The 22,944-nt window shown below is 46.8% G+C and overlaps 1 protein-coding gene across 3 annotated transcripts; it reads left to right on the forward strand.

Annotated features, from left to right (window-relative positions):
• Positions 1 to 3,581: 3,581 nt before the first annotated feature.
• On the forward strand, positions 3,582 to 22,921 carry LOC136518356 (probable AMP deaminase). Of its 3 annotated transcripts, none has more exons than XM_066512004.1 (15): positions 3,582 to 4,115; positions 4,770 to 4,936; positions 8,016 to 8,205; positions 8,723 to 8,901; positions 8,982 to 9,033; positions 9,142 to 9,269; positions 9,374 to 9,553; positions 9,655 to 9,722; positions 16,227 to 16,369; positions 17,682 to 17,743; positions 17,836 to 17,949; positions 20,059 to 20,199; positions 21,587 to 21,742; positions 21,818 to 21,871; positions 21,941 to 22,918. In XM_066512004.1, the coding sequence occupies exons 1-15, from the start codon at positions 3,680 to 3,682 to the stop codon at positions 22,100 to 22,102; spliced, it is 2,232 nt and encodes a 743-aa protein (XP_066368101.1). In that variant the 5' UTR covers positions 3,582 to 3,679; the 3' UTR covers positions 22,103 to 22,918. The 3 variants fall into 3 exon arrangements, with proteins under 3 accessions (XP_066368101.1, XP_066368102.1, XP_066368103.1); XM_066512006.1 differs by having other exon boundaries at positions 4,004 to 4,115; positions 4,741 to 4,936; positions 21,941 to 22,920; XM_066512005.1 differs by lacking the exon at positions 20,059 to 20,199 and having other exon boundaries at positions 21,941 to 22,921.
• Positions 22,922 to 22,944: the final 23 nt, after the last annotated feature.

Consider the following 22,944-nt stretch of genomic DNA (forward strand, 5'->3'; position numbering starts at 1 on the left):
AAAATTTATAATTATTACAGAATTGCTAAAATGAATTTACCGAATTGTATATGAAAATTTTTAAGCGGCATACCTTAAGCTAAAATCTTAGATTCGCCACTGCTAGCTAGTGGAGGGACCTAACCAGATCCAACTGTGGCATTGTTTTTTGGGTTCCTTTTAGACAAAGTGATTGATCTGCTGCAGCAGTAATCAGGTAATACTAGGAGTAAGTGGTGGCGGCAATGGCATGTGCGACATAAAGCGTGTCCAGCAGCCTAGGCACGTTAATTAGTAAACAGGAAAAAGGCCGCCTGATTGGAAGAGGAAAGAAAAGCGACCGATTGGGAAAATGAATTTGCAAGATGTTGATGGCGAATATTCATTATTATACATATCCCTCCGTCGCAAATTAAGTCAACTTCTAGAGTTGTCCTAAATCAAATTATTTCAAAGTTCGATGGACTTATAAAAAAAGAGCATCAATATTTAAGACACCAAATTAGAGATACGCAATGGAATATATTTTTATAATATATTTATTTGGTGTCATAGATGTTATAACCCTTTCATATAAAGTTGGTCAAACTTTAAAATAGTTTGACTTAAGGTAATTTTAGGATTTGATTTATTTTGAGATGGAAGTAGTAATTAATTAAAGGCATAAAACCATCCACGTAATTCTAAAGGGGTAGACCAAGTTAACTATTAATTAGGACGGTCTTATATGAAGGTTTTATGGGAGTTTTATAGGCATTAAATAAGTTGATATGGCAAAGTAAAGATGAAGAGATATACTAATAAAAATTTCATAGGATAAAACTTGCCTACACTGTTTTCAACACATACGAGTCTTGAAAACTGGGACATAAAACCTCACTTGAGGGACAGACCTTAGGGCAATCTTAGTGGTGAGTATCATGACGTTGTTACCGAGACTGCCATATCAGCTTTGTGTTGGTAACCGTGACAATGGGTTTCATCCGGATAAAACTCCACTACTACATACTGAGCTATAACTGCTACCATTATCACCACCTGCTTATTATGTAACCGACAGTGAAATCGTTTCACCAACGGTTACAACTACGGCAGGGCCTAGAGTGGGATACAACCGACAAAGAAAACATCTATAACCAACATCTGACCGTTTGACCGAACGGTAATCTTGGGGTTTCTTTTCCCTACCGTTTTATACATTGAGCCGCCTGTTATGGTCGCCGGCCCTAAAACACAAATTGCTGGAACCGGTGATCCACTTTCTTCGCAATTGTTGAGTAATGTCCCAACTACCAACACCTTTTCATCACTTCTAAGCCTGGGCGTTCGGGTTACCCAATTTTTTCGGGTCGGGTAATTCGGGTAATTCAAAATTCGGGTAATGAAAATTGCTACCCGATATTACCCCCGAAAAAACACTACCCGCAAATTCGGGTACCCGATAATTCGGGTTCGGGTTCGGGTATTACCCGATATACCCAAATTTACAGAAAACAACAAACTACACTAAATTTTAGTAGCGATCTATACATAATTTCAGCAGCAATTTGTATAGAATTTCAATAGCAATTTGTAGAGAATAATATATTACAATCACTCATTCAAATAGAGAGAATTATATTCTAATAAAGTGATAAGTTAAATGGTTCAGCTAACAACACATGATAAATACAAAGACAAAAACAAATCTTTGGGTAGTTCGGGTAGTTTGGGTACCGGGGGATATTACCCGAATTACCCAAACTAATTTCGGGTAATCAAAATCACTATCCGAATTTGGGATCGGGTACCTCGGGTTCGGGTAATTCGGGTCCGGGTTCGGATAATTCGGGTACGGGTAATGGGTATCGGGTATTTTGCCCAGGCTTAATCACTTCTACCGGTAGAAGCCGAAGAGGCTCACCCAATGCTCTACATATTCTTCATGCCCACTGCCCTCTAAAACCACCCTTCTTCCTTGTTCACCCCCTTCTTCATCCAACTTCCCTTCAAGCATGTCGGGGAATAGCGGCTTCAAGCTTCCGAGCAATGACTCTTCCATGAACAGGACGAGGTCGAGCGACGACGGCTCCAGCGACGACGGCCCTCCTTCTAGTAGTCCTTACCGAAGCTCCCAGGAGGAGAGCGCCGCCTTCGCCACCGATGGCGACGATGGAGAGGGCAACGGCGGCACTGACACCAATGACGACGAGCCTCCTAGCGAGGATCATCATAAGATTAAGTAGTCCATGAGATAAGGAGTGTTGCTAAAATGTTGTACCAAATTAAATATCAGCCAAGCTTTTCCAACACTTACATAAAAATGACTAATTGAGTGAGTTTTAGTAAGGCCCACTTGAGGGAAATATATTCAATGAATATGAAATCCGTTAGGACACATGATATGAGTTGATACCTCATTATGAACTGCTATGTGTGAGAATCATTGTTGCTCACAATTATTCTTTTCTTTGTTTCAGCTCAAAAAACTTGCCTCTCTCCATTGGACAATGACGCATGCTCGTCAACCCACTTCCTTTGTGCTTCTATGTTATCTATTTTATTTGTTTGTAGAAATCAGAGGTAGCATATATTTAAGAATGGAGAGAAGAAAAGAACCAAGGGAATTAAGTAAAGAAGGGAACTGACCATATTAGAGAAGTGAGAGAATAATATAGAAGTATTATCGCTGCTTTTTTATTTTGTTTTCTTATTAATGGAAGTATTACATACCCACTTGAAACATATAGAAGTTACAAGATTGCACATCTTTGCTTACCTCTACATTTAAGCTAATAACTTGAAACTAAAATATACAATATACTATAATAGATATAAAAACAACCAAATGAACCGGCAGTATGCAATGAGCTCAACAATCATGAGTCATCAGTTTGTCCCTATTCAAATCCTTATCCTCCCCTCGGGTACAGCTTTTAGTAGGTCCAAAACATATATGAGTCACGTATTGTCCATCTCCTTAGCCATGTAGGATATCCATCAACTTCATTATTATCCTTCTCTTCTTGTAGGTTTGGTATTAATTTTCGTCTTGTGTATATCCTAACTGTGAGATAAGCCCCACAGTGCATATCTTCGCTCCAGCGTATCTACAAATACACCATCTATAATACCGCACACTCCATCTTTGCCTTTCTTAAAAGCTTTTGAATCAATCCCCAGTTGCTCATGACAAAGCTGTGCTAATAAATGATTGAAGCGGTCCACACCATTGGACGGCCACGATGCAGGCCTTTTGTTATCCTTGGCCTGCCGTACCACCAAAGTCCAAATATCCTCCCTTTTCACAAACTTTTCACGTCTTTTATGCCTTGTTAGTGCGAGTCCAAAAAGCTCTAAGCAAAGTGACAGAAGCCTAGCGTAATTTCAAGCTAAAAAGGACCCTAGCTTAATATAATAATAACCACTCAAAAGTGCTAAAAAAACAGCGGCCACGATAACAAGCAAACCTAATAAAACAAAAAAAAAACTTGCCCCTGCACGGAATCACCACTGGACTGGATTAGTGACGAGACCCACCCAGCGGGGCCCGCGTAAGCGTCCACGTCACCATCCGCACGGGCTCTTATAAATAGGCCCACCGCTGCCCATCACACCCACCTTCTCATGCTACTGCTGCTAATGCTAATCCCCCTCCCAGCCTAATCACCTCCTTAAACCCACGAGCCCCCGCACCTCACCGGCAGGCGGCCCGGCGCCAATGGACTCCTCGGGCTCCGCCTCGTCGTACAAGCTGCAGCTCGCCCTCGCGGCGCTCGTGGGCGCCTCCTCCGCCGCCGTAGCGGCCTACTACCTGCACTACCGTGCCGTCGCGCAGGTCGCTCGCTCCGCCTCCACCAACCGCCGCAGGACCCGCCCCCCCGCCCCAGCCCCCGCCGCCGCCGCCGCCGGCGGGAAGCTCCCTCCGCCGCGCCGCGCTGCCGTCGGCTCTGCCTCGCTTCCCGACCTCTCTGCGTTCTATGATGCCGGCTGCCACGGCGGCGGCGGGCTCGCCTCCGGCGGGTACCTCGTGGAGGAGGAGGAGGAGGAGGATGCACATGGGGTCGTGGGCCCGCACGCGAACGGTGGCGCGCTCGAACGCGCGGAGCTGCTGGACATCCCCCAGGGATTGCCTAGACTGAACGTGGGCCCCGACGGTATGTTTTTGTTCCCCAGTTTATGGATACGTGTGGGGGTGTGTGGTTGGCGTGGGTGCAGACTACTGCAGTGTGGGGTGGATAGGATTGGGGAACTTGCTCGGAGATAGGTGGGTTAGGCAGTGGAATGGCTTCCGATCGGGCGCCCTGGTTATGAGGATGATAAAATAAGATAAAAAAATGAAATAAAACGTTGTTTGCTCATCGAATTTCTGACTATTGCGTCAAGCGCTCAACACCGAGGGCAATACTTCTTTTTCTCTTGAAGCAAGCAAATCATTAGAACGAGTGGAACTTCTAAATACATTTGTATGGAGCATGTGCATACTGAATTTTAGCTTTAGGCGCCATGAAAGTTGTGGGAAGCTAACACCTGCAAGTCTGATGTACTAATATTTTTTACAATTAGTCAATATTCAAAGCAAAACTTTTAGCACCTCGATTGCCAAGCATAATTTTATGACCTCTGTATTCTAAATCTGGAGATGCCATCATGCATAGCATCATAATAATATCTATTTAATCGACATGAGCTGTCTATAAGCTACATGACATCTGTGATACTTTTTCATCATTTTTTTTCTATGCAAGGCAGTGAAGTTTACTTTTCTTATCTCTGCAATAGCTCTTTATAGCAATGGATGGTTATTGCAGGCAGTAAACAATTTGCCCGGACAGTTTCAACTAGACGGGTTGAAATAATTAGACCTAAGTCACCCAAGTCCCCTGCTGCCAGTGCAAGTGCACTTAAGAGTGCAGATGGATCAGGTGATGCTATACAAAATAGTGACAATGGCTACATGAACACAAATGGAAACCTGGTAAGTTCCCATCATCCACTTGTTATTGTTGTTAGTTTTCTACTCCCCTCCCCTACTGCCCGCCCCATGCATGCTATATTTTGTAGGGAAAATTGGATACGTACCATCAAATGAACACATCTTTATATATATACCATCAAAAGAATCAGTTTTAGATATTTACCATCAAAACATGATTCACGTTAGAAGCTGACCTTAACTAAGTTATCTCTGACCATTTTGCCCTTGCATATTAGGCCCCTATTCTAGCGCTGTGTAACTGTACTCTAGGAGAGCATGTGTAAATAAAAATTTAGTAGGATACAAACACAACACCTCAGCAACGTATAAACACAACAATTCTAGATCCTCATCCACTAATTTTATTCCCTTTGCAAAGCGCTATGTCATCTCCCCACTGTACTAGCAAACTAGATGCTAATAGCTACAAATTTTAGAGTTTCGAAAGGAGAGAAAAAGATTGTTACCCTTCTATAACCTCAGAAGGATACATACGGCTCAATTTACAGGTCGATTTTTCAGCACTAGGAGAGAGGGAAAACTTAGGGTTAAGAACAACAAAAAAAGAGAGCAGGAAGAAGAAGAGCTAGGGTGTGAGGAGGAGGCAGTGGGCGCTAGGGTGCGCTGCTGGGGAGTGCACCGCCGGGGCAGCACGGCGGCGGCAGCGGCAAGGAGATGTGCCGCTCCTTCTCTGCGCACGAGACTTCTTTTTTCTCTGCGTGAGACGCCCTTTCTCTGCGGCTACTTTTTTTTTTTCTCCGCGTGAGACTTAGAAGCAGCGGCGTTCATTTAGTCTCATGGGCAAAATTGGAACATGGTAAAATATGGACCGGCCAAAAAATCTAAAACCAGCAACCAGACTAACAGAAGTAGAGAAAATGGTAAATAGCTGTAACGTTGTTACCTTTTGATGGTAAATATCGAAAACTAATTCTTTTGATGGTATATATCTAAAGATGTGTTCTTTCGATGGTAAGGATCCAATTTTCCCATTTTTTGTATGTCAAAGTAGACCTTGGTATGAGCTTGCATGCAAGGAACCACTGGAAGTTACGCGTTTGTTTTGAAATGGTAGAGATAATGCCCATGGTTTATGTGGCTTTGTGGCTAAAAGTTTTCAGGGATTATTGAGAATGAACTGTTCCATCATTTATCTGGGTTTGTAAAAATATTAACCATCATTCCTTGGATTCAACTGTTGTGAAGTATTAGTGGATTGCCCACCTCTTCCCAATAGCTTAAGATTTTGGGTTCACTTGGTTGGTGCATGAAACCTAACATGGTATCAAAGCCAGAGGTCTCGAGTTCGAGTCCTGATAGAGGCATCTTTTAAGTCCTCCGCTCCCTTCTTTATTTCCACGTTTGCGCCTTGTTCTGCCTGCACGTGAGTGGGAGTGTTGTGATGTATTAGTGGATTGCCCACCTCTTCCCAATAGCCTAAGCTTTTGGGTTCACTTGGTTGGTGCATGAAACCTAACATCAATCACGTATGATTACATGTTCCAAATTATAGGGAGTTAAAACTCAAAAGGTTCTGGGAATGGATCTGTGGAGACGGGTGATTATTCTACTATTTTTCTTTCATTTAATGATTACAAGTCTGTAGAAAAGTTATCTCAGGCTACAAGTGAACCAATGTGGATTCCTGTGAACTACGAGACATGATTCATGACATTACAGCACTCCAACATCCCGCCATCCCGGTGAAACAACTTGTCTTTGCATTGAAATGTAATGGCGATAAGCTCCTTTACTGGACGCAATGGAGGTGGTTGCTAGGTGCTAGGGCTGAAACTAAATGTATCCTCAACATGGCAGCATGCGCCAACCTGCCCCCGAAACATTTCCTGAGATCAAATAATGATGTAATTTCTTTGCTGCGGTTCATTTTGAAAGGGTAGGGATGGTTTTGGCTGAAGTCTAAATGAGCTATATTGTGAATGTTGCATGATGCAAAGTGTTAACATCAAATGATCTGCGTTACATTTTAGCATACAATGGTATAGGGATTTAGTGAATGACGGAGACTACCTTGACTTAGAAAAGGAATGCACTGTCACCCTATCTCTTAACTCTCCTACTGCTTCAGCTGCCCCTCTATATGACTTCTAATGGGGTGAAGTTTGGAAGGTTCATTGAAAAAATCTTTTTTTTTCCTTGAATGAATGCTGTGTGTCATTTCATTTAAGAGAGAAAGAGGTACAGGGGTGAGGAATGAGGGTAAAACAGCCCCACCCAGAAACACAACGCACACTCACACCAGCTAGAACAACAAACAAACTCGCCCCATAGTAGAGCAGAATACGACCAATTGGGCAGCAGTCTACCAACCTGAGCCTAGAGGTCTGGGGAGGGTGACCTAACAAGAAGCTCCTGAAGATTAGAGGCACCGGCCATGCACCAAAGACTATGGGCGTGTTTGGTTCCCAGCTGGAACTTGCCATGCGCACTGTGGCGTCACCACACCTGCGGTGCCAAAAATGGCCGCGACACCTGTGGCAAGTTTTGCTGTTGTAGATCAATGCAAAGAGCTGTGGCGTGCCTAACTTGATTTGCAATCTAAACAGCTATGTTAGCAGGTGTGGGAGCCTCAACTTTGCTGTGGCATGGCGTGGTGGAGAACCAAACACGCCCTACATTCATCAGCCACTTTTTTTTTCCTCGAACACGCAGGAGAGCTAATATCATTTCATTAAGAAGAAAGGTCTGAAGCAGAGGGGAAGAAATCCCAACAACACTCACACACTCAAACACCTACAGCACTCTAGAAGACTAGTAGAACATAAACTGAAAATAAAGACCAAAAGCAACACGACCAGAAGTACCTCCAGCCGAGCACCAAAGGATTCACTCATAAGTGACAGCACACAACACCATTGTAATGCTTGGAGTAGAGCCATTAAAAACACAGTCAAAGATGTACTCGAATAATGCATTTGTGTTTGACATTACGCTAGTTTGGTTGCTGTTATGGTGCATGGACCAATTCTATACAAATACTATATTCTTCTCCCATTTGGTAGAGAAAGTGGCCGAAAAAACCTCAGTTTTTTTTAATTTGGGAATACATTTTGAACAGGAAGGAGAACACAAAGGAAATGCAATTGTGGAAAATGGGGCTGCCAAACCATTAGCTGCAGCAAGCTTGATGCGGTCAAAAAGTATATCCAATGGTCTTCATGCAGTTCAACCTGACCCAGTTGCTGCAGATATTCTACGAAAAGAACCTCAGCAAGAATCATTTATCAAGATGTTAACTACTCCAGAGGGTATGGCATTGTTAATACATAATAGTTCTCAATGCTGATTTAAGGGGTGAAACAATAGCCTTTCATTTGAAACTTTGGCAGAGCTAGAAGGACTCAATAGTTTTACTGTTTCACATGCTTTGGTAAGATCACCTGCTTGAACGTTGCTACGCTTTTCGAGCTTTTTCTAAGCACATGACAGAGTGCCCAGATGCTCTAGTCCTATGCTCCAATGTAGTCATTTAGATATACAGGACTTCATAATTTTGTCTCAATATTTGGAGTATGTCAAGAACCATAATGGAAAACCATGGTAAATTTTATTACAACTTCTAATTATTGTTGGGTTTTGTGCTTGGCCAGATTCTTATTTCTCTTGTTGATTAGTTTATGATCTTTTTTATGTGAAATTTGCAGAATATAATTCAGATACATTGAGAAACTTGTTTATTCAGCTGAAGAAAATCTATAACTGAATTGAATTTTTCTGTACAATATTTATGGAAGTTTATGGAATGGTGTTATCTATTTATGGCAGAGATTCCAACTGCTGACGAAATTGAGGTGTTCAAAATCCTTCAGAAGTGCCTCGAGTTAAGAGACTCTTATCTCTTTAGAGAAGAGGTTACTCCATGGGAGAAGGAGGCCATAAATGACCCCTGTACTCCAAAACCTAACCCCAACCCGTTCACTTATGTGCCTGAACCAAAGTCAGAGGTACCTTAGTTCTGCTTGTTGCAATCTTATGATATCCTCCCTGTTTTTGTCCTTGAGATTCCATCTAATTGTGGTTTCAGCATGTCTTCCAAATGGTTGATGGCGTTGTCCATGTTTATGCGGATAAAGATTGTACGTTCTTCTACTGGTGTACTTCACTTGCTTAACCAGATAATTTCATGACTCATTCCACCCCCCTGACCCCCCCCCCCCCCCCCGCTCTTTTCTTTTCTGGCTCAGGTACAGAGAGCATTTATCCTGTGGCTGATGCCACAACCTTCTTCACGGACTTGCATTATATTCTCCGAGTAACGGCTGCAGGGAACACAAGAACTGTCTGCCATAATCGGTTAAATCTTCTTGAGCATGTAATCATGTCATAAAATTGTTTACCTCCTTCATATACAATGAAAAATATTTGAATGCTCTCCTACAGTTCTTTGGATGTGATGCATTTCTTATTTCCTTTCAGAAGTTTAAATTTCATCTGATGTTAAATGCGGATAGGGAATTTCTTGCCCAGAAGACCGCACCACATCGTGATTTTTACAATGTCAGGAAGGTTGACACTCATGTTCATCATTCAGCATGCATGAATCAAAAACATCTGTTGAGGTTCATAAAATCCAAACTAAGAAAAGAACCTGATGAGGTATATTCATTAACTAATTGGTGAAATGACTTTCCTGGCCCTTATGGAACATGATAAGATTATCGCCTTACAAATTATTTGTGCATAATATGTCTTTGTAGGTGGTCATTTTCAGAGATGGTACTTATATGACTTTAAACGAGGTTTTTGAGAGCTTGGACTTAACTGGGTATGTTTTGGATTTCTCCTATGTGCATGTTGTTAGATGTTATTTCTCTCTTGCATAGGGTCCTTTCTGTAAGAGGTACACATGGGATACAACAATAGATGACTTGCCTATTCCTTGGTATCACAGCTAGGGTCTCCCTCGATCCAGATCTCATCGCGCCGCGGACGTTGGTTGAGCCACCGGCATGCTTTCCAGTCAGCTGGCAACTTCACCTTTCTCTTCCTCTTATCCCTCCGCCGTCCCCCTAGTCCTCCCCCCCCCCCCCACCCCACCCCCACCCCCCACCCCCCGCCGCACCACTGGTGTGCCATCACTACGCGGCTGGCACCACACACTGTTGTGCCACCAATGTGCGCCTACGCCTGTGCCACTCGCGTCTGTCCAGTCTACCGCAGCAGGCCTAGTCGTGGCCTCCCATGTGCACTCCACTTGCCACGAGCCTTGAGTAAAAAAAAAGGGACAAGGGAGGTGCAACAGGAAGTAGGGGACTGTAGCATGTCCATGGCATTCGTTGGCGCCAATTGGGGCGAATTCGTCTTTCATGTGGAGAACCACATGGGCAGACAACAGTTGTGGGGCTACCTCAGGGTGAGTGGAAATGTCTGCCATGTCTGGCTCTTCCGACACCGCCTACCTACCTGGCTAATGTTGCTGCTGATGTCAAGGTGGCTCTTCTTGTGGTATACGAGGTTGAGATGGACTCTACCAGTTTGATCTCTCTGCCTACGAGACTTGGTTGTCTGAGGAGGCCTGTGAGCATTGAATTTGATCTGTCAGATGTGGGCTCAGCTTTGCAGCAGTTACGTGATTTGTAACGAGGCAATGAATCTTGTTGCTGTTGAGGAGGCTCAGTCGTTTCGCCACCTTGACTCTACCATGGAGGACTTTCAGTTGTTTGGCATCGAGTTCTGTGGTGCGTGTTGTGACCGTCATCGAAGTCAGAGAGACTCCCACTTGCTGTATTGACAAGAAAGGGAGCTGCTACTGTTGTGCTCCTCTGGACCGGAGGGGGGGGGGGGGGAGCAGCAGACTACATACCTAACATTTCTTCTCCCAATCCTGCTGCTACTCCTTGATATCAATCACGCCGATTTTGGCCCGAAGCTCCTGGAACCGAACACACCCGAGAGACTTAGTGAAGCTGTCTGCAAGCTACCGCCCAGAGTCGACGAGAACTCGAGTACAATTTGTCCTCCATCGACACAATCACAAATGAAGTGATATTTGATGTCGATGTTGCTTGCTCCGGTCATGGAGGACTGGATTCTTTGCAAGGGCGATGACGGGCTGATAGTCCATCAACGTCGGTGCACGAGCCTCTTCACCGGTGAGCTTGTGCAACAGCCTGCAGAGCCAAACTCGTTGGCACGCAGCCGTGGTCGCCACGATGTACTCCGCCTCACAGGTTAACAACGCAACCACCTAGGCGACAGGGGATGAGCCGAGAAGGAGGAAGTACGAACATGCCGGAAGTGCTCTTCCAGCCCTCGACGTCACCCGCCATGTCGCTGTCGCTGTACCCCTTGAGCTGCAGTGCCACTCTGCTGTCCTTGGGGAAGATGCCGTACGGCCATAGTCACAGCTTCCCTTGATGTAACGCAACAGGTGCTTGACCGCAACCTAATGATCCTCCCTTGGATCTACCATGAACTTGCTCACATAGCCCACGGTGAAGGCAATTTCCGGTCGTGTGTGAGTCAGGTAGCGTAGACCGCCGATGATGCTCCAGTAGTGCGTGGCATCGACCTTTGCCACGGTGCTCGCCTTTGATAGCTTGAGCCTCTCCTCCATTGGCGTCTGACATGACTTGTAGTCCGCCATGCCGCTCTTCTCCAGGAGTTTTCGCGCGTACGCCCTTTGGCAGAGCGTGGTGTAGCTCCTCCCCTACTTCACCTCGATGCTAAGGTCGTAGGTGAGCAGGCCGAGATCACTCATGCGAAAACGGGCCGTCATCTTGCGCTTGAAGCCGTCGATGTCCTCCTGCCTTACCTCGGTGATGATCAGTCATCCACATACACGCCGACGATGAGGTGCCGCTTCCCCGTCTGTCACGTGTACAGGGCGTGCTTGGTGGCGCATTTGGTGAAGCCGAGAGAGCTGATGGTGGTGTTGAGCTTGATGTTCCAGGCTCCACAAGCCTTCCACAACCCATAGAGGGCCTTGCGTAGCCGCAACACCTTGTGATCCTTGCCCTCAATGATGAAGCCCAGTGGTTGCTTGACGAAGACCACCTTGGTGAGCCATCCGTTGAGGAACTTGGACTTCACGTCCATGTGGTGGACGCACCAATCCTCGCCGCCAGCGCCAGCAGGAGGCGCGGACTCCATCCGAGCCATCAGTGCAAAGACTTCCTTGAAGTCAATGCCCCCCCTCTACACGAAACCCTTGATGAGCTGTGCCTTGTGCTTGGCGATGTCGCCGCGCTTCACCTTGTAGACCCACTTCAACCTAATTGGCTTGCATCTGAGCAGTGTGCCGACGAGCTCCCACATCCTGTTCTCCTCGATCGCCACTGTCGCGCTCGGCATCAGCAAAGGTTGGCGGCTCCTCCGCGCCCATCATCAGAAGCTCCTCGTCGTCGAGGACTCAGCTCGCTTGACTGATAGGGCTGGTGTTGCCGATGATGTCGTTCACTGCATGGAAATACACCTCCTTTCCTTGGTGGTAGGTGTCGTCGTGTGAAGACACGTTGCTAGGGGAGACACGAAGTGGATGGAGCTCGACGGAGGCCCCCTTGTTCCACAGCAGGTCGTTCGTGCCCAATGTGGGCGGACTTGTAGGCTTGCCAGATGTCGCTGTCTGTGGAGATGCATCGCTGCCTGGACTTGCTGCGCTAGGATCCACCTCCTCCTGGCCCGCCACCCTAGCACCTCGGGTCACTAGGTGCTCGACGACGAAGGTGCCTTGGACGCCATTGGCTTCCCCCGTGCCTCAACTTCCCCAGTCCCAGGCCGCCTTCTCGTCAAAGATCTCACGCAAGACAGTCACCTTGCCTTCGCGCGAATCGTAGAGCTGATAGGCTTTGCTGCTGGCCTCGTAGCCTAGGAACACCAACGGTGTGCTCGGCTGAGAGATGGTGCTTCGTCAACTTCACGTGCCCGACGCAACCGAACGTGCACAAGAATGACATGTCCGGCTTCTTCCCGTACCATGCTTCGTATGGCGTCACCCCCTTCAGGTTCTTCATTGGTGTGTTGTTGAGGATGAAGACCGCCATGGAGACGGCCTCGTCCTAGAACTCCGTCGACATCATCTTGGCCTTCATCATACTCCACGCCATGCCAATCACATTCTGGTTGCGCCGCTCCACCACTATGTTCTGTCGCAGCGAGTACGGTGCGGAGAGGTGCCCCAACACGCCGCGGTTGGCGCAGTACTTACCGAACTCCAGTGAGGTGAACTCCCCACCTCGGCCCATCGTCAGCACGTGCAGCCTCTTTTCGGACTCCTCCACCCACGCCTGGAAGTTCTTGATCGCCGCCGCCGCTTTGTCCTTGCTCGCCTGCAACCACATGTAGCGTCTGCAATCGTACACCAGCAGCAAGAAGTAGCGGCGACCTCCATGCGTCTCCAGGGTGATTGGCCCGCAGAGGTCGCCGTGCACGAGCTCGAGGAGGTCGCTGGCGCGGTACTTCGCCGTCTTTGGGAACGGCAGCTGTAGCTTGTCGATGTGCTTGATGAGCGGGAGACCGCGCAGCATCTCCTGGCGTGCAAGGCTCCCTAGCGCTTCGAAGCTGAGAAGCCCAAAACGGGCATGTCACAGCCATGGCTCGTCGTCTTGCCTCGCTGCCAAGCATACCGGCTACATTGGATGGAGGTCTAGCACGTACAGCTAGGTTCCTAGAGCGATTCGCTTTGGCAAGGAGACGACGCTCGTGGTCGCGGATGCTTAGGACAGCCGCTGTCGATGAGGACTTGGCATCCACACTCATCAAGCTACCCTATGCTGATGATGCTCGACTGCAGCCTTGGGATGTAGTACACGTCCGTCAGCGCCCGTTGCTCGCTGTTCAGGCACTTGAAGAGGATAGTCCCGCGCCCGCTGATGTCGACCGTTGACTCATCGCCAAACTTAAGGAATGCCAGCATCCAACTCCGTGAACGGCTCCTTGTTGCTGGTCATGTGGTTGCTTGGCACCGGAGTCCTGGTACCACCTCTGTTCTGTGTCGCTGCCTTCACACCCAAGGTAGACTTCAGCGCCCAACTCGTCGAGATAGGTGCTCTACTTCACCACAGGCTCCGTCTCCACAACATCGTTTAGCGCACACATGCGCCATCAAGAGCGTCCGCTCATCGTCCGACACCTGCGCGGGATGCGCCTGCTTCCTTCTTCTTGGGATTCTTGCAATCCGTGGCCCACTGGCCGGTGTGCAGCAAGTATCGCGGCTAGAGATGCACGACCATCGCTGTCTTCCACTGCTATGGCTTGCCGCGATGCTTCCCTGCGCCACCGCGGCCGAACGACCCGGAGGAGCTGCCCTGGGCTGCCGCTCGCTCATGCAAGCCTCCTACTCTTCCTTGGTCAGCAGCAGCTTGCAGCTGGCCGTCGTCATCGCCGTGGCTTCGACCCGGTCATCGACCGCCTTGAGGTGCCCTGTCACGTCCTCGATGGTGAGCGTGGACAGGTCCATCAGCGTCTCGAGTGAGAGCGCGATTTGCACATACTTGGTGGGCACCACTCGCAGATACTTGGCGACGACATCCTCCTCGTCAATGGTGACGCCAAGCACGGCGAGCATGGCTGACCAGCGACTGCAAGCGCAGCGCGAAGTCCTCCATCGCTTCCCCCTCGCGGAGCGAGGGACCTCATAATCTCGCTGAAGCTGCTGCACCTTCGCCTTCTTCACGCGGTCTGAGCCCACGCGCATGACCTTGAGGGCGTCCCAAGCTTGCTTCGGGTATCCTTGCTGCCAAGCGACTCCACGTGCTCCGGTGGAATGGCACGCAGGATTGCCTCCATGGCAACACAGTCCTCTTCATTCTCGGTGCCAGTTTCGATGGCATGCCACAGCTTCCGCGCCTTCAACATCACCTTCATCAGCACCGCCCACTCGCCGTAGTTGGTGCGGGTGAGAACGGGGTACTAGATGCCGCCAACCTCCCTCACCATTCGCTGCACCATGAGCTGCTGACGCTCTGGTGATTGTGATGGCCGGCGTCCCCGCCGGTCTAGGGAGAGTGAACGACCTCCTGCTGCTCCTGATATCGCCGGTGATCACCCAACCGCGGCTCCGATATGACTTGTTGGCCGGCTTTGTCTTAGGCCTGTAGCACCACACCCCTCTCACTCACACACACACGCCGGAGGTTGAAGACGAGGAGAACAGAGCACACACACGCATGAACACAAGTGAATGGGGCTGCTGAACTTAACTGGCTGCAGCTAGCCATTGTCTTCTTATAGATGCAAAGGAATACAGTAAAAACAGAAGTAAAAAATAAGGAGCCATGCTGCCCATACCTAAGGCAATGCTGCACGTACTTGCTACTATTTTACCTGCTATAGCCATACTCCCACTTGCTGTCCTATTGACAGAAAAGGGTGGGAGCTGCTACTATTGTTGTGCTCCTCGGGACCGGAAAGGGGGGATGGAGCAGCAGATTACATATCTAACAGTATCTTCTGTTGTCATCTCGACCTCATCCTCCACCTCTGCTTTCCGTTTTGCCACCATCTCCATCCTCCCTACCACTGTCCGTTTTACCCCTTCCCCGCCTCTGGTATCTCCTCCCCATCTCCGGTATGTCCTTCTCGTGAGATCACTCATTGTTACACTCGTTGTCCATGACCTGTTCCACCATCCAACTCCTCTCCATCTCTTCCTGGACCTACCCAGAGTCTTCTCCAAGATTTGCTCTTAGTGATCGTAGCACTATTCATTCTCCCAATCGTCTTGGCTTCACCGCTGTTGCTTTGGTTGAGCCCACGACCTATGGGGAGGCTGCTGTCCACCAGGAGTGGCAACATGCTATGGCTGAGGAGATTGCTGCTTTGGAGCGCACTGGCACTTGGCATCTTGTGCCTTTGCCACCTCAGAGTGTTGAGGTTGAGCTGCGAGCTATGGCGGCTGTGACTGCACAGGTGACCCTGGATACGGGTGTGCTTGTGAGTACACCAAATCCTCTCTCTTCTGATAGCATTGATGCAGTCAGTATTGCTCGGGATCCTGTGAAGAATGAGCTGACTATAAGCACATTGGTGTTGATGCTTCCTACAAGAGATCACAGGTGCATGCTCTGGTTGTGACTCCACCATGTGCCTTGGGAGGTTTCTTCACAAAGGCACAGATACGGGCGCACCATAGCTATTTACTTTCCAAACTTAGTGTTATAGAGCCACCATGAGTTTGAGGGGGTATGTTATTTCTCTCTTGCATAGGGTCCTTTCTGTAAGATATACACGTGTATATTCTCCCACTTGTGATACAGTAACAGATGAGTTGCCTATTCCTAACACATGATGCTGACACTACTGTTGGCTTATAATTCTTATTTTTTCTCAGGTATGATATGAATGTTGATTTGCTAGATGTCCATGCAGACAAAAGCACATTTCATCGTTTTGACAAATTCAACCTAAAATACAATCCATGTGGCCAAAGTAGGCTCAGAGAAATTTTCCTCAAACAAGACAACCTCATTCAAGGTATTTGTGTTGTTATAAAGCCCTATGTTCCCTGAAAGACTTTTTTGATTAGGCCTTTTATGATACTTCCATTTTTTATTGCTTATTGTCATGCTCATTGTTCTATCATACTATTATAAGCCCTCCTCAACCTTTTGTCATTTGGAGTCTTACAAATTTATGTCCATATAGAGTTGGAACATCTGAACTTTTTTGAGCATTGTCTTGGATAATGGAGATGATCAAATTAGAGTGTTAGACACAAAAAAATAGTATTTTAATTCATGGTGGCAAAAGCAATATTAAGCTTTCTTTGGTAAATATTCACTGGATATGGTTTTCCAAAATAGTTTCTTGTTGCTTAGGACTGGCTGTAGAACATGGTTTGCCATGTTGGTGCTATGAGCCTACGAGACAAGTACCTCGAAACATTGAGGAAATCCCTTATGTTTTAGGCTTGTAGGTTCTAACTTATTTGGAGAAAGCTTTTCACTGTTATAAACTGTTCATTTGTGATCGTACGGTTCATGTTCTTCCTGTTAAACAATTAGCATGGCTGCTAAGTGTCTCCTTGGTCTATATTAGGTCGATTTGTCACATTTTTCTTTCTCGAGCATGCAGGATAGCTGCATATCTTTTATATTAAGAAGAGAAAGAGGGATAGAGAAACCTTTACAACATACCCACACTGCATGTATGATGTATCACCAAGCTTTGAAATTACATTAGTGCCTGTGCTAGACCTCGACAGAGGAAAAACTACCACGATCTGCAATTTGCGACGCTTATATGCTAGCTTCCTCATACAATTCCAAGAGATAGTCTAAATTATAAGTTGTTTTAGTTTTTTCTAAATACATAGTTTGTACTATGCACCTAAGATGTATGTTATGTCTATCAAGACCTGTGTAACTAGAAAAGGCAAAATGACTTATAATTTGAAACGGAGGGAGTAGCTTCCTAACACAACTCCAAGAGATATTCTAAACCCACCTTTTGTGCTCCTGAGCTTATTAACCTGTGAGCCATCACCTTTCTCTTTAGATTCCCTTCAGAAAGTAGTCTTTAGATATATACGTAGGCTAAAGTGATCAAGCTGGTTGTTTGGTTTTGGTTTCTGGCTTTGTTCGACAACATGCCCAAGTTCTGTTTTGTTAGAAGCCTAGACATCATTTAAAAATGTGGTTGCTGTATAGTATGCTCGGCACTAGTTTGTTTTGGTCTGTGGAGGAATGATTCGATCATGAACCGTGATTAATCATTATATCAGCTATTCAGTTCTAACCAATATTTAATATTTTGAAATACTCACATTGCATTTGATTTAAACTAGGCCGTTTTCTTGCCGAGTTGACAAAGCAAGTTTTCTCTGACCTTTCTGCTAGCAAATATCAGGTAAACTGTCAGCTGGATAACTTTTTTTTTTTAATTCAGAGGCACTTCTTATTTGATATCTTGTAACTTTATGCCCTAATATGCTATTTCAGCTGGCAGAATATAGGATTTCAATCTACGGAAGGAAACAAAGTGAATGGGACCAACTTGCGAGTTGGATAGTGAACAATGAATTGCACAATGAAAATGTTGTCTGGCTGGTTCAGGTATCCTTTTTTTACTTCAATTGGACTAGTTAGCTGTGGCAGTGTTTATAATTTCCTGGCACTTAGTTGAACTAATTGCTAATATACTATGTTGGATAGTTCTGTGGCTCCTGATTCCTGACTGCTTTGTTCACCTCGTCCTTGTCTACTGGTAGTCTGTAGTAAAGCCTTGTCTTGTAATTGTATCTGCTATTTCTTTAGCTATAGAGCTACTACTGGTTTTTGTTCCACCAAAGTTATGTAATTTAAACATCGAAAACATTGTGTTTTTGATGGGGCGACCCCTAGCTTTTGGCATCGGCCTTGCTGAGCAGTGGGGAAGTGCAGTTGGTTGTTGTCCAGGGCTCGAGGGATTTCCCTCTTGACTGCCCTTGATTCTAGGGAATAAACAGTAGTGAAAGCAATGAATGTGGCGGCGGAGGGCGAGGAGCAGGGACGGATCCAGCGGTGGGGCGGATGGGCTGTAGCCCCCCCCCCCCCCCCCCCCCCCCCCCCCCACCCACCCACTCCACCACCACCACCACACACACCCCTAGGAATTTTTGGTAGGGATGCACCTTGAGGAGAGGCTGAAGCTATCTGGAGGTTGAAGAAGCCCCCTTGACATTTATCCTGGATCCGTCACTCGCGAGCAAGTCGGAGCGGACCTCCAGGAAGGTGGGGAAGGGCGGCCACGTCTGAGATGCAGCCCGACAGAGGAGTACTTGTCGTTGGGGCCACGAAGGATGTTGAGGACGAGAGTACGGTCTGAGACGAACTCCCCAGGTCAATGAGAGCATTGGCCATGGTCTTCAAGTGCTGTGCTGGCAGTACTCGGTGATGGAGAGGTCTCCTTGAACAAAGTTGCAGAACTGGGTGTCGAGGTAAAGGGCCTGAGTCTCCTGGTTCCCAAGGAACTGAGTTTCAATGGCGAGCCAGGTGGCACGAGCAGTGGCGCCACGCTCCATGACGGTCTCGACGAGGTCGTTGGAGAAATGGAGATGGTGCCGAGGATACAGGAGCGAACCATGCAGTCCATGCGGGCCCAATCAGGGTGTTCGGGAGCAAGATCGTCAGTGAGGACGTGGCCTTCCAGTGAGAACTTGCCCACAGTCAAGAGGAAGGCACCGCACCAGCGACAGCCCGTGGAGGTTCAGAACGGCGGCAGCCTCGTGGAGCAGCATGGCGTCGTGAACAGATCGCAGGGATGGCTCAGGAGTAGACGAAGAGGAGCCGTCTGGAGGGGAAGCGGCAGCCGCACGCTCCTTGGCCGCGCGGGCGTCGCGGGCCTGTTGCTCCTGGAGGGCCAGGAGCTTGAGGGAGTCATCCGCAGCTTCCTCAACGCCGGAGTCGGCCACTGTCTTGGCCTTGGCGGCAGCAGCCGCGGCACCATATGGCGAGCCAGGGGGAGTCCCAGGCATTGGTCAAGAGAGGGAGGGGGCGCGACTCGGGAGAGGCGTGCGTGGGGGAGGCGCCGACCAGAGGATGGTCGCGCGGGAGCAGCGGTAGTAGATCAGGAGAGAAACTTAGTCTTCTGCTACCCTGAAAGCAATGAATATTGTGTGAAATATTGGATTGATTAGATTGGAACACATGTACATGTATATATATAGGGAGGGGATCGATCGGTTTATAGAAACAGGACCGGATACAATTGCCTTGCCAATCCTAATCCAATCACAGCTAGGGCTGGCCGGCAAAAATATGGACACATGGCCCTGGCCCAATAGCATACACGGCTATAATACACATGTCTAGCAGGTAGTTTTTGCAGCCGTCTTTTATCTATTCATCATGGGAGCTCATGGAATCCTAAAACATTGTGTGGGTGGGTGTGTTGTACCTGGGCCTCTTTCTCCTTTGTCTTCTTTAATATAGTGATACGTGGCGCTCCGTGTTCAAGAAAAAAAAAAGTTTGTAGTCATTGTTTCTTTAGTCAATAATCTGTTGGAATACTGGACAAAAGTACTCTTGACAACAGTCTAGCTTGCAGAATGCCAAGATGAGTACTTAGCCTAAGATGTAGTTCAGTAGTTCTTAACCATGGAAATATTACCCTTTTTGCCCCAGTGAAATATTTGATGCAAAAACGATTATTTTCTGATATATTTTGTGGACACTCTTTTGCAGATTCCACGCTTATATAATGTGTACAAGGGAATGGGTATCGTTACGTCATTCCAAAATCTTCTTGACAACATTTTCCTTCCTCTTTTTGAGGTTACTATTGATCCAGCTTCACACCCGCAGCTCCATGTCTTCCTGAAGCAGGTTGAGAAATCATTGGTTATAAAGAATATGCATATCGACTGTAGTTCTGCCTTGTGTCATGCATCAACATTTCACACATCAACCATTTACTTGCTGTTGTGTGCATCTCACATGCCAGTGTTTTTTCTTCTCGAACACGCAGGAGAGCTGCGTATCATTATATTAAGAAAAAAAAAAGGGGAAAGAACCCTTACAAACACCCCAAAACTCACACCAAAGCAACTAAGAATACACGCTCGCCTGTGCTATAAAAAAGACGACCTTGACTTTGTCTCACATAGGTAGCAGGCCAGCTAGGTAAGAAATACCCCTGGCACCTGCAATACCCCACAAACTCATGTCCTCTAAGGCAAGAGTCAAAGCCCACTACAGTGGGGGCCTCCCCTGCTGTATTTAATGCTAAAAAAAGAGTCAAAGCCCTGGCTAGATTAGGTGAAGCTCCATCAAACACACAACGATTCCTATGGTTCCAAAGTGTCCATGCTCCCAAGATGATGATAGAGTTCAAGCCTTTTCTTGCCAAACCATCCAGAGCCTCGTTTGTTCTGGCCCACCAGCGCTCGAAAGACGCCTCTCCCTGCTGGTGCAAGAGACTTTGCATACCAATCTTTTGCAGCAGGCTGTACCAAAAATCTCGTGCAAACACAGTCTACAAGAAGATGGTTGATAGTTTCTGAATCTTCATCACAATGAGGACACCGAGTTGGATGATCGAGACCACGCCATGCTAGTCTATCAGCTGTCCAACACCTATTATGTGCGACTAGCCACAAAAAGAAGCGGCATTTGCCTGGTGCCCAAGTTTTCCAAATCCTCTCATATGGTTCAAATCTTATAACCCCCTGAAAAAATCTGTCATATGCTGACTTTGCTGTGTACTGTCCACACAAAGAAAATCTCCAAATATGAGAGTCTTCCACCCCTGGCTGTAGTTCCACCTCAGATATAATATCCCATAACTCAAGGAATTCAACAATGACATCCACTGAAAGTGCACCTTGCACATACGAGATCCACTTCTGGTCCATGAGGGCTTCAAGAACAGTCCATTTATTTGCCCTACTTTTTGGATCGTGAGCAGCCAGACGGGGTGCTAGATCAGCAATGCTTTGTCCATGAAGCCATCTATCTCTCCAAAAGAGAATATGAGACCCATCACCAACTTGAGAGTAGACCGCTGTAGATCTCTGTGTGTGTGTGTGTGTGTGTCTGTGTGTCTGTGTGTGTGTGTGTGTCACATGCCAGCCCATGAGTGTGTGACATGGTAAACTAATGCTAAATTTCAGCATTAGTTTTTTCAGTAATGATAATTGATAAATATGCTCACATGCATTTTTCTCAGGTACGTGATATTGCAACTTCAGTTGACTCTTTCTGGGCCTTGCAGGTTGTAGGGCTAGACCTGGTTGATGATGAAAGTAAACCAGAAAGGCGTCCAACAAAGCACCACATGCCTACACCTGAACAGTGGACCAATGTGTTCAACCCTGCATTTTCATATTATGCATACTACTGCTATGCTAACTTATTCACCCTAAACAAGGTGATCATATCCTCCTCCCCTTCCTCAATTTTCTCCATATTTCTCAGAGAGGTAATGGTTCTGTTCAATTTTCAGCTGCGTGAGTCAAAGGGGATGACCACTATCAAATTCCGTCCACATGCTGGAGAGGTAAAAATCTATTCCAGGTCCTCTCTGAAAGTACAGATCCTGTTTGCTCTAATGGGTATGCTCGTACAGGCTGGAGATATCGATCACTTGGCTGCGACATTTCTTCTTTGTCACAAACATATCACATGGAATCAATCTAAGGAAGTCTCCTGTGCTTCAGTACTTATACTATCTTGGTCAGGTAATATGTTACCAAGTTCCATAACCCAGCATGATTTTGGTCTCTTCTGAGATGCATTCGATGGCTTTTACTTCTCCAGCACTGGTATATTGCATTCCAGTTAAAATAATTGATGTTTTATGATGAATTTAAAATTTTCTAGTTTTTGGCAACAGATATTAAATGAATATTTAACTTGTGAAAAATACACATTTGGCGTGGTGGGTAGCACATTCATGAATAGTGTTACTAACCTTGGGGATTTCGAGAGGTAATCACTCCATTAGTGGGCAGACTCATATGGGCCAATAGTAGATGGGCCTTCACTTAACACCCCCCTTCAAACTCAAGGTGGTGGAGGATATGAAGCATGTGAAGCCTATGTTGCTCTTGAGTTTGTGCTTTAGAGAACTAAGACGCGTTTCTTCAGCAAAATGGATGGAGTAGTGGGAGCATTCAGCAGCTGCTTACGAATAGCCTCAAAATCAGACATCAAGCCATGATAAAATTGATGTATGAGAAATCTCTCAATGAACTGAATCTTTTTGGCACAACAGCCGGAACACCCTTGCTCACACTTTGGAACCATGGACATGGAGAGAAAAGGTCCTATGACACGATCAAAAGCGGTGTAGTACTCCTCTATGAACATCTCATTTTGCTGAAGCTCATGAAGTCCTTGCATGAGAGTAAGGAGAAGAGCACCACTGTTCTGAACATATCGCCCCTTCAAATAGTCCCACGTCTCCTTAGCAGACTCGTGATTCTCAAGACTCATCATCAAAGAAGACTTCATACTAGTGACAATGGCACTCATCACACGGCCATCAGCATCAGTCCAAGCCGTGATTGCAGCAGCACCAGAACCATCCTTTGACTTATCGAGTGGAGGATCAGCAGTCAAATGAGATAA

Source organism: Miscanthus floridulus, chromosome 17 (assembly GCF_019320115.1).
Source record: "Miscanthus floridulus cultivar M001 chromosome 17, ASM1932011v1, whole genome shotgun sequence".
NCBI classification, from domain to species: Eukaryota; Viridiplantae; Streptophyta; class Magnoliopsida; order Poales; family Poaceae; genus Miscanthus; species Miscanthus floridulus.

Excerpts from the sequence above, each read along its gene's own strand:
- LOC136518356 (XM_066512004.1), top strand. The coding sequence starts at position 3,680 with ATGGACTCCTCGGGCTCCGCCTCGTCGTACAAGCTGCAGCTCGCCCTC. Across the intron at positions 8,902-8,981 it reads TGCCTGAACCAAAGTCAGAG|CATGTCTTCCAAATGGTTGA; the intron begins GTACCTTAGTTC and ends TTGTGGTTTCAG. Across the intron at positions 21,743-21,817 it reads ACTTATTCACCCTAAACAAG|CTGCGTGAGTCAAAGGGGAT; the intron begins GTGATCATATCC and ends TTCAATTTTCAG.